The 12,071-nt window shown below is 41.4% G+C and overlaps 1 protein-coding gene across 2 annotated transcripts in view; it reads left to right on the top strand.

Annotated features, from left to right (window-relative positions):
• Window positions 1–12,071, top strand: part of VIT (vitrin) — a 53,701-nt gene that overhangs the window by 18,357 nt on the left and 23,273 nt on the right. For both annotated transcript variants that reach the window (XM_053939453.1, XM_053939452.1), the window contains exons 5-9: window positions 692–825; window positions 5,415–5,492; window positions 8,454–8,534; window positions 10,283–10,483; window positions 10,991–11,041. In XM_053939453.1, coding sequence (XP_053795428.1) covers window positions 692–825; window positions 5,415–5,492; window positions 8,454–8,534; window positions 10,283–10,483; window positions 10,991–11,041 — 545 coding nt within the window. The remainder of the gene's footprint in view (window positions 1–691; window positions 826–5,414; window positions 5,493–8,453; window positions 8,535–10,282; window positions 10,484–10,990; window positions 11,042–12,071) is intronic.

The following is a 12,071-nucleotide window of genomic DNA, read 5'->3' as shown; positions in this document are numbered from 1 at the left end:
AACATACTCTTCAATCCTGTTTGCTGTCCCGTACTTATTTTCCCACCTGGTCATTACTGCCAGCCCTACAACTCCCCTACAGTTGCAGCTGCTGTCCTAGTGATGCCAGAGCAGTCTGCACACACTGAAGGTTTTCTATTTGTCTGCTGGTACAGGTTACAGTGTGTGTTAAACACCATTTAATGTGCACCACACTCGGACTCTGCCAGATTTTCTACAGTTTCCAGCAATATTGTGTCCAGTTTACTCCAGGCTGAGGTCAGAAATGTGCTTGGATTTTTGCAGAAAACACATACTGAGACTCAAAGAAAACACATTCTGTCACATGCTTGGCCTGAAAACTCCTCTGAGAACCTCTTCCTGTATCTTCAGTCATTCAATCAAGCTTGCAGGAATTGTAAGAGAGGCAATAGCTTTTTCTTGTGTGCAACTAGGTCAAGCTTAAACAGAGGACCAGCAGATCAGTGGGAAGAGCAAACAGATCCTGACAGCACTTTGCAACAAACTGCTCTTCTTTATGTGAAAGGAGCACAAATATTTCTTAGCAGCAGGCTTAGTAGTAACATCACAGCCCTACCACCACCCCTGGTTTAAAGGTGAAAGGAATCACTTCATACCTCTTGCATTGTAGAACGGCTTTGAAGGTTTTTGTGGAATTTCTACCCTCAGACACTATGTTTCCTCCTTGCAGCGGAATAATTGACAACACAGGTGGGAAGGTCCTTGTCCAGAAAGTCGCCGGGCACGCTGGTTACCGCGGGAGCTTCTCCAATGGCGTCCGGTCCCTGTCACTGCCACGCTGGAGGGAGTCCTTCCTCGTGTCAGGTACCATTCTGGGGTGGGCACTCCCCACCTGCTCCCACCACTGATTGCTGAGCAGCAGTGGGCAGAGAGGGAAGCAGCCTCTCGTTTTACACACCTGGTTAGTCACCACAGGCCCACCCCACCTAGCTTTGGCAGGAACAGTGCATTTGAGACACTTCTTGTTCTGGGCTTCCCCTGTAGCCTGCAAAGAGACCTGCACCCTGCTAGGGGTGTGCCCAGTGCAGGTCCGAGCCCACTGCAGGAGGTGATGGCTGCCCTGGACTGAGCCTTGGAAGGCACCTTAACTCCAGCTATTGATGCATAAAATCTACTGCTCTTCACCCTGGAAAGCAGTGCTGCTGAGGAAACTGAAAGGCCTTTTGGCCATTTGAAACATCCTCACCCTGCACCTGAATTTGTATCTCCTGAAATGACTTCAGACTTATGTCAAACCCCATATAGCCCTACAGTATATATGCAAACCCTATATTAAGCAATTTGACTGGTGCATCCCAAGTATGTCAGGAATTTTCTCCACCTCTGTTAGCCAAATAGTCTTGATATCTAATCAGTGCAGGTAAATCCATCTTAATTTAATGTTCATTCCTTTTTCCTCCCCATAGTATATATAGGAACTCACTTGCATTTACCAACTAAATTCACAGATTTTTTTTTTTTTCCAAATAGACCCACTTTACACCAGCTTCAGTTTATCTTAAAAAACTTACTTGCACTCACTCTACCTCTGTGAAAGAGGTTTTGCTTGACCTTGCCTTAGATAAAAATTCTAAATCTAACTTCTTGATACATTGGGCCAGTTCTTGCCGGTCTGCACTTTTGGAGGTTTAAGATAGGTACAACCAATTGATGTTAACTACACCATTCCTGGAAAAATCAACAGCTCAAGCAACTGAACAGCTACTAAAAATAATGTTCTGTTCATTGAAAATCTGTAGACAGCAAAAGAGGTCTCAGAAACTGACCAAAACAAACTGTCATCTTAATTTTGCATTCATGTATTTGGATGCACTTTTTCACAGTAGTCTGCCATGGGTATACCATATTATGAGAAGGATTTATTTTGGATGAGTAGGAATTTCCTGGAATAGCTGAATTGCTACTCGTACTTGTTGCAGTTTTTTCCTCCAACAAACAGCACATTGTAATTCTGGTACATAAGTGGAAAATAGGATTTTTTTTTTTTTTTACCTCAGCAGCTGCTCAGTTGTCATCTTGTAAAACTGTAGAAATTCTTCCGTGAAACTGTAGGATTTTTTATTTATGCTAATAAGTCTTTATTCTTAATTAATGAGACACTATAAAAGAAGATACAAAGATACAAGAGCATATCAAAGGAGATTATGAGAAACCTGGGTACGTGTAGGCATGATGAGATTTGTCCCTTGTGCACACTGAGTGCTCTCACAATTCTATGCACACTGAGTGCTCTCACTCATGACAGTAGAACTCTTAATTTATAAACTAGCTCAAATGTAAATCTCGCATATCATATAACACTCATACTGTATTTTATATATGAACAGAAAGAAAACTTTCACTATACCTACTGAAAATGTGAGAAATTTAGAATTTTAGAGAAATTTAGAATAGCAAAACCAGGATGGCTGTGCTACTCATCTCAGCAGCCTGAGGCTGAATGCATACAGATCTCCTTCTCAGAAACAGAGCAGTTGGGGATGGATTTTTTTATGATTACGAGTCATAAAAAGCCAGAGCTGCATAAAGCATTGCCCAATAAAAATATAAAATCACCTAAGGCATCAATTTCAGGATGGCTTTAGAGCTTTAGAACTGAGTCCCCTATTCTCCAGCTGAATTCTCTTTCATCAGACCAGACCTATGAGCAATACTGTACTCTGGAAAGGTGCCAACAGCTTAATCCTAGTTAGGATATTGTCACCGGGTTTGTGATGTTTAAATTGTGAATGAACATTCACACAAAAGAGCACAGAAGAGGAATCCTTGGCGGACCTAGGGAATAAAGTGGCATGATTTAGGGGCAGTGGAGAAGGAGGTCTGTCCTCTTCGATTAAAGCAGCCAGCACACCAGGAGGTATGCAAACACTTTGGTATTCACTTTCAAGCACTGAAATGCCTTGGCACTCAGCTGAATGACTCCATTCAGTTTAGTGGGAGTTTTGCAGCTAGTGGGTTAAGAAAATAGTCCTGAACTTCTGGGTTTGCTAGTCACAAATAAGTGTGAGAGGGTGAACAGCCACTGCACTATAGCAGCCACCATACCATAGCTTGTATTTCAATAGCCAGAGCTGATGTTTTCAGCCCACATGAAAACACATTTTTAAGTATGTCAAGCAAACTCCAACCTAGATGTAATTTTCCCCAGTAGTGAAAAAGAGATATTGCCATTGCCCCAGAGAGCAGGGCCACATTCAGATCAGGCCTCAGGCCTACCTCTTGGTCATGTATGGGATGCAAATTGCTGATGATCGAAAATCCCAGAATCCTCCCCACCCTGCTGTATTTTCACAGCAGCAGGCTTCAGGTTTGCATCAGAAATCAGTTTAGCACAGAAATATACCAAATTTAGATCAGATTATCATGCTATTGCTGCATCCATGTATCAACTGCTCATACTGACAACTCATTCTCTATTTGGGATAAAGGAAAGCATTTAGAAATCATCAGTGATCTTGTAACTTTTCTGTCTTTCTACCAAATTAGCAGATCTCCCTAGCCTTTCTTGGCTCCTGATCCCAGTTTTAGCTCAGAGGGAAGTGGATGTGAAAACCTGCTGCCCTTTACTTAAACCAGCTTCTGTGAGAGAAGCCCAGAAGGCGAGAAGGAAGCTCTTTCCACTTTGTCCATGCATGATCACTTACCAGCTCTGGTCTTTGGTGGATCAGTGTTGACTTTAGTGGAGCTGCTCTCAGCTTATATCACTAAATGAGAAATGGAATAGCTTTTTACATCATTACCTCGTTAGTAACTCTAACTTCTTTATCTATGGTCTTGCAATGACATCTGAAATTTCCAAGAAGAGCAAAACAAAGGAGATGGAGACATGAAAAGGGACAAAAGATAGGGACTCTCCAGCTCCATGGACATCCCTCCTCATTAGAGTTCCTCTAGCATGTACTGTTCTTTGTGTGCCACTGATACCTTGGAGTGGCCACCTAGAGGCTAGACAAGTTAAGAGAATAAAGTAGGTATTTATTAAAGGCCTTCAATAGTTACACCTTGGGCAGTGCAAAAGCCTCGCAGAGGCTACACCCCAGATGGACAACAGTCCCCAGTTTCTAAGACACATATATGTTTGGTCTATTTGCACATCAGAGGCTAATTGTCCAATTATAGCTTCAAGTAATGAAGTCATATTCCCTGGGTTTGCTTCCTCCCCGATTCACTTCTGTTCATACTTTTCAGGGCCTGAGGCAGAAGGTGTCCTTGGTTCTCAGGCCTGGAAGGATTGTTTTACCTGACAAAAATGTGAAGGGAGCTTACTAATAATCTATATGGAGTGCAGAGTTATACACTAATTCAATACAGGATCTGAAAAATATAAAAGCCAAAAACTTAAGGCATCACCATCACGGGAGAAACAGTCCCCAGTTCCCAGGAGTGGCTCAGTCTGTAGGAATTAATTCTGTTCAGTGCTGTTGGTCTCTGTATTAATCACCCAGGATGACAACTGACATGCTTGCAGTGCCATATGTACCTCCTTAAAGAATCCCCCAAGGGTATAGAGGAGAGATCATCATGACTCAGGTTTTGCAGGAGGTGGAGATAGGTCTCACCAGAGCTGGTCTGGATACATGACACAGCACAGCATCTCATAGAGACAGTCACCAGGGTCTGGAAGGCCTACATCCCTCAACTCCTAGAGGCCAAAGCAGTCTTCCCTGGTGGGCTTTTCTGCAACACTTTTCATTCAGTGATGTATGTGATTATAAAAACTGTCCCAAGAGATGGAATTGCAGGCCACATGTACCAACAGAGATGGCGTCTGCTCTGGCACTGAAAAGATTTGTGGTTTAAAGCTTAACGGGGAAACATACCTCATTGTTTCAAGACAGGACTCTCATTTTAGATCTAAATATAGGTACCATATGTTCCCACACACAAGCACAGCCTTCTCTCACTGTTATTACTGCAAAAGACTGTTGCCAGAAATGGCATCTTGCAGAAGTGAGGTCAGAGAAGAATGCTGTGTGCGTGATGAAATGAATTCCACATCAAACATGCTTTCCAAGTCAACTGCATAGTCAGGCATTGGAGAAGGCTGCCTAGGGAAGCTGTGGGTTTAATTAAAAGTTGTACAGATGTTTTTCAGGAATGGTCCCCTTGTACTCAATATCATATGAGAGCAAAAGATTGAACTAACTGGCCTCTGCAAATCCTCCCCAGTACTGTGTTTTCATGCTTTCTAACTCCTTTTTTATGATTCTGGATTTAGGCACCAATATTTTTAGTGGTATGGTTTTGAGATTCTGCCATCAGATGAAAGAAATCTTCATGAAAATGAATTGGGAAGTAAGGAAGAGGGATCTGATTCTGAATGCCTACATTAGATGAGAAATTTATCATAAAAACTTATTTTGTGATGCCTTCTAATATATGTTTTTTTGTAGAGGGCAAACCAAGAAAAGGTGTGACTTATCCATCAACTCTTGAATATTCTTCTTCAAAAAATACGGCTGTTAAATCAGGCAAGTATTTGTGACTGACTTTCCCTTACATCCCTTCACAGCTATCTGTCATAGCTTCTCAGTTGTATAACGACAACTATTCAGAGGCAGAAGTTCATGCATCCATTAGTATGTCATCCAAATCACTCGTGGTATTTTTTTATCTTAAGCATATGGAAATCATCTCAGACAATTTCTATTTTTTGGTCATACCATGTTTCACAGACTTCCGTTTCCAAATAATTTCCCCCTTGCTTTAGATCTGTTACTGAATATGATGGTGTGCTGGTTATATGCAAGCATTTGAGGTTATACATGTTGATTTTCTCCTAATGTTACTCATGTTATCTCTTGGGATAGTCAGTGCTGAGAGCATAATATTAAATAGCAATATAATACAAATGAAAGCCATGGTAATCCACAGCAGCTTAACTAAGAATGCTACAATAAAGAACTACTGTGTGTAATCATTTTTGTCAGCATCCATTCTGTAAGACTCAACTCAGTTTAAATAATTTAGTTGTTTGAAGAGGTCTTTGATCAAGTTTCACACTGGTGGGTAGCTGACATTCAAGTGCACATGGATAACCTCTGTAACTGAAATGACACTTGGTTTTGCTCCCTGTTACAGCTAGGTAAGGTTCAGACTCTCTCTTGGGGATGCAAACAAAAAGAAAGTTAATGTCCCATACTACAGTGCACTTCCCTTACACAGTCCTTTTGCTGATTGCTGAACCTGAGCCTTCCTGGGCATATCCACTGTGAGCTGTGGTTAAAGGGAACATGCTGTATCTTCTCCATGAACTCAAATGCCTGGCATTGGGTGTATTCATCCAAGACCACAGAGAGGTTACTTGGAGACCTACTTTTCTCCTGTACATTATTGTTTGCTCCTTGGAAGAAAAGTACAGGGCTCTTTTCTCACAGAATTATAGAATCATTATGGTCAGAAGAGGCCATCAAGTACAACTCAGCACAGTCATGCCCATCATAACCATGTCCTTAAGTGCCACATCTACGTGTCTTTCAAATATGTCCAGGGATGGTAATTTTATCACTTCCCTGGAAAGCCTGCTCCAAAGATTGACAACACTTTCTGTGAAGAAATTCTTTCTAATATCCAGTCTAAACCTCCCTTGGAGCAACTTGAGGCCATTTCCTCTTGACTGACCCCCACCTCACTACAACCTCCTTTCAGATACTTGTAGAGAGCCATTAAGTTCCCTCTGAGCCTTGAGGTTTTTTTTCCCAGGCTAGAACAACTGAGTTCCCTCAGCTGCTCCTCATAAGATTTATGCTCCAGCCCTTTCACCAGCTTCATTGCCCTTCATCTTTATATTTTCACTTAAACAAAAGCCAATTTAAATCTAAAAACTGTAGTTGTTCAGACCAAATATGTGCAGCTCAATTCCATGCCTTTAATTTACAATACCTTTGCATTTATAATCAAATAAGTACAGATTTGTATATTTCTTGACCACATATGCAGAAATTATTTCACCCAAATACTATGCTCTGCTAGAAGGGAGGGCAATACCTTAGGAATCTTGACTTTGAAAATGCCTAACAACAAAGACAGTGCATTCATGCAGAGAAAGCCCAGGATTATCAGAGGAGCAAGTAACTATTATATCAAACCCAATGTCACAGCCTGATTCTGCCCAGCCTTGTCCCACAGGTAGCAAAGAGATCCATTGTTCACAATTTATCTTCCTCAAGCCCTACTTGGCCCTATCAGCCCTCCTTAGATTTGCCCCCTCAACTCAGCCATCTCTGCTGTTCTCTGTCAGAAAGAAGCTTGTCTTTAAGATAAAAGTCTCTGTAATACACAGCCAGGGCCATTTGGTGAAAGAGAATTTCCTAGTTACTTTTTAATATTAAAAAAAAGCTACTTTTTTTTCTAATTTTAAGTACAGAGACCACACTGTTCACTTTGATACTTAAATCCATTATCTGCAGGAGGCAAAAGCAGTCCTTTGAGTATGACAGTCACTGCTGTCAGATTAACAAAAAAAATCCTACTTCATACCTGATCAGCTGTCAGAGATGCAATTTTAGTCCTCATCCCAGAGATGCCAGAGATTCATAGTGCCTGACATTCCTTTAAATGCTCCTGGTGGTTACAGTGCTTCTCAAATGCTGGGCATGGCAAGAAAAGCCTTCCCAAAACTGTAACTCTTCACAGCTGCTCAAAGCTATTAAAAGATGTTTAGAAAAAACAGTACAAAATTTTAGGAAAACATTAACACTGCAGTAAATTCTCAAACAGTTTGATGCTGCCAAAAGAGCTAGAGAATAAAAAAAAAATTAAAAAAAAAAAAAAAAAAAAAAAGGGAAGAAGAAAATCCTCCAGTACTCAGTCAGATAAAAAAGCAGAAGCAGATTATTTTGTGAGATAGCAGTAAATAAACTATAATAAGTATTCCAAGTATGTTGGTGTCTCTGGGTCTTAGAAATAAAAAAAAGAACCAAAAAAATCTCCTTTTTCCTTCTAAGCCAGTCTATGGTATTCAGGATTTGGCCCCATAATTCTCAAAATGTCAGGCAAGAAAGAAATACATCTGAACATGAATTAGTGACTGAAAGATTGTACATTAGCAAGTATTTCCCAAACAACGTACACCCTGGTTCTCAGAACATGCTACTACTTGAAGGAAAAAAAATACGATGCATTAAATCTTATGAGTATTGGCTTATTGGTGGCAAATGCCCATGCTTCTCCCTCACTTCAGAAATTCTATTGATACTGGCAGGAGCTTTTGGGCTGTAAAAATGCCAAAGTTTGGCATGAAAGATAAGGGGTGACTTCTCCCTCCCATGGCTTTTTCCCAGTAGGTGATAAAGCGCTGACTGGGCTGCCAAAGCTATCTAATAGCATGTGACAGGATGCCTTCCTTTGGGGACTGATAATCTCTAAATGGGAGACTTGAAATTATTTTCTTTACAGAGCTGCCTTTTCTAATGTGCTCAATTTTGCTTTAGAGCCTAAAAAGACAGAGCAAGACCTAAAAGGTACGAAGAGTGCAGACACTGCTAACACATCAGGAAAAGCATCAGATCAAGGTAAGGGTTGGGGATCTTGGTGCTCTTTACAGTATCCAACCTCCCTAATCTGCCTGTGGGTGCTTATAGGAAGCATTTTGACACTGGTTACACAGACAGCTTCACCTCCCCCATCTAACCTCGTCTCCACAGCCCCTTTCCCACCAAACCAAACTGCTATGGATCTTGAAGGGCTTCTGCTAATTCAGAGAAGAGGGCACCCACGGAATTTAATTTCTGCTTGTGTTTTGGATGAGTTCAGGTTTTGTGAACTTGAAAATCTTGCATTATGGTTCTTGGCAATCTCCTATGCAGGGCACGTGCCCTGCAAACCCTTTGAAGATACTGTGAAAGAGATGGGTACCCTGCCTGCAGGAGCACTGGGAACAGCTTCCTCTTGTGTTAAAGGATCCATGAGAAACTCAGCCAACATGCACCAAGGCAACAGATTTTCTTTGCTCTTACTATGCTCCTTCCTCAGATTTTCTGCTAATACTGTTAGCTTCCAGCTTATTTGCTCCTCACAGACTGGGGTATAAAGCTGGCCAGTGTGCCTGCTCCCTACTCCAGCAGCATAGGATCACAGGGAAGACTCACTGTGCCCTCTGTTTTCTTTCTTTTAGCACAGTTTCATGGAGCACTGCACTGTTCAGCCCAAAAAGAGCCATTCATGCTGATTTTTTTTCAGCTGAGTTGTTTTGTTTTTCTTCTGAGCCCTCTTTCAGCATTATTCCATTAAAACTGTCTGAGATCTGAGTTTTTCACTGCCTAGCATTAGGTGATAATTAATCCACCAGACAGTTTCACAACGATGCCTTCCAAAAGGAGAACATCCAGAAATAGCAGTAGAACACAAGCTTGTGTTGTGCAGCAGTGAATAGAGTGTGCTCCACTCCCTTTCAATGTAAACAGTGTGTCAGGCCATCCCCATGGCTATCGGCAGGGAGGAAAGGAACAAGACCAAGGTTAACATGGAATATATTTTAGGGCAGTTTTTTGTAGCTAGATGGAAAAGATAACAGTGAAGAAACTTTTTTGAGAAAATTACTTGGAAGAACCTAAGCATGTTGACTATTTTTTATAAGGATATTTAGGATGTATATTTTGCAACTAGAATTGTCACTGTTCTCACAACAGATGATACATTTTAAAAGTAGTAGCAACTGTGAGATGAGTCAAACTTAGATGAGGTTGGCACCTTCCAGGTGGTGCTCTCCCCCACTCTCCTCAGCCAAAAGCCCTGACGCTCCCTGCTCTGGCTCTGACCCACTCCCCCAAATCATCTTTATCTGAAAATTGTCTTCCTGTCAAAAACATTTCAGTGCTGCATTTTTTTTCTGGTCTATGACTCAGATTGGCCATCTTTACTACCAGATGCCAGCTGATTTCCATTTATATGGACCTTCTAAGTGCTTAATTACACTGAGAAAAGACTATGCCAAAACAGAATCTGCAACTGGAGGGTTGAACCATTTCATAAGTCTGAGACATCTGTCAGTTTGATGCATTCCTGGCCGAAGCAGAAAAGTGTAGGGGGAACATTAATGATGCAACAGGCTGTTGTCAGCACCCTCTGAGAGCAGAGTGCCACACAGGCACCTGCACAACACATCCATAATGAAGGCACTAATGGCTCCACAGATGAGGATGCTTGTAGGCATTCTGAAGAGAATGCCAGTTTCTGGGTTGCCTTAAACATTGAGTGCTGCTGCTCACACTTCCATATATGTCACACATCCAGCCACAGTGACATGTCAATATTCCTACAGGGGATACAGTCCACAAAGAGTATCAGACAACTCTGGTGCCGACCCCAGCCACACAAATGGCCACTACAACCCCCACACCAACAACCACGACGACAGATCCTTCCACCACAGTGCCACAGCCAACCACAACACCTGCAGCAACCAGAACCACAGCAGCTCCAGCCAAGATTAGACCTGGACCGCACAGGGTCAGAGATATGGGTCAGTAGCATGGATGTTTTCATTGCTTTCCTCTGGACTGACAGCTCTCCTAAAATTTAAGGAACAAGATATACAGCTGGATATACCATGATTTAGAGGAGCATGAGTTCAGTAATTCAATGTAGAAATACTAGGAGTGAAAATATATATATAAGTCCAGCAGACCAATTCATATGAGAGTAAGCTCTCCATCCCCAAATGCTGTTATGATTTTCAGGTATAGAAGTCAATAAATAGTTCTTTGATTTTCGTGTCTAGACTGAGAGATCAACAGATAGGTGAAGACTCATTTTAGAATTAATTTTGTGATAACTTTCAATAGATTAAAGCTGTAATATATTTTTTGTAATGGCTTTTGAATTTTTAAGATTAAAACACTGTGAAAGGATTATCATACCTTTTTTGAACATCTGATTTTCCTTAATCTTTCCTTCTTCATTTATTGTTATTCATTAGCATTGTGGGGATTTGCTTCAATTGCTGAAAATGAAAATCTATTATTTTTAGGTTCTAGCAGTGTCCACCCAGCATATGCATCTGTGGTAGCTGCAGCAGCAAGTAAGTATGGTGAAGTAAGTATGCCACAAGGCATGCAGCACAGTGTGTTTTAGGGCAACAATGATTCAATAAACTTTCAAGTCTCAGCAAACTCAATGACTGAATCCAAGTCTGGATTTAAACTGGAAAAACAGATGCTTGGCCTGAATGTCAAAGATGCTAATGACCCACAGTTCTGAGGCAGCATTACTAGTGAGTATCTGCCCATTTCAGCTGTGACAAAAGCTGGATTTTGCAAAACTTGAGACGAAGATTTTGCTATTTGAATCATGTTTTCCTATTACTTCCTTCTGTCATACTCCTTCAAAGGGAGACTTGATTTAGTTGTAAAACACACAATGCAGAGGGCTGCACAGCCATCTAAGCTTAGGGCTGGAAGCTCTGAAATGCTGACATACGTTAAAGCACTCTTCTCTCAAAAATCTCAGGCTGTGGCTCTGAGCCTGGCATACATGTGATGTTATTCCTGGCTTGCCACTTGTTATTGACAGCAGAATGGTGGCTGCTCAGAGCTCTGCACCTCAGTCCAGGAGCCTGCTCCCAGTCCAGCCCACAGCCTGCAATGCAAGTATATAGAGGTGTTTTTCCATACACTGTGCAATTGCTCAGCTGTGCAGTCAAGAAAAGGAGAATATTTTCAACTGTTTGAAAGGTTCTGAGCATGGGGATATGATTGCTTTTGAGTGAAAAGGGAGCTGGGCTATCATTAGCTTTCATGCTCCATAGCTATTTCTAAGTGCTTTCGACTCAGCTTTCCTCTCACATTACTGCAGTCATCCCCAGTGCCAAGTAATTCACAGCCAAGAACATGGCAGGGCAAGCATCTTTTGGGTAGTTCAGGTCTTGAGGGGAAGCACAATTAAGTAAAATTTAGTCGTAAGTTCAGAATAAAGGCAGAGGGGCTGAAGGGGTTAATCTTAACAAGTCAAATGTGCAGGTAGGTATGCGCATGACAGGATTTACAGAAACTTACAGACATTTAAAGATTCAAAAGGGTTTAAATTCTGTTGAAATATGCATCAGTCAGTAT

Source organism: Vidua chalybeata, chromosome 3 (assembly GCF_026979565.1).
Source record: "Vidua chalybeata isolate OUT-0048 chromosome 3, bVidCha1 merged haplotype, whole genome shotgun sequence".
NCBI classification, from domain to species: domain Eukaryota; kingdom Metazoa; phylum Chordata; class Aves; order Passeriformes; family Viduidae; genus Vidua; species Vidua chalybeata.
This window is presented reverse-complemented; position numbering and strand designations above follow the sequence as displayed.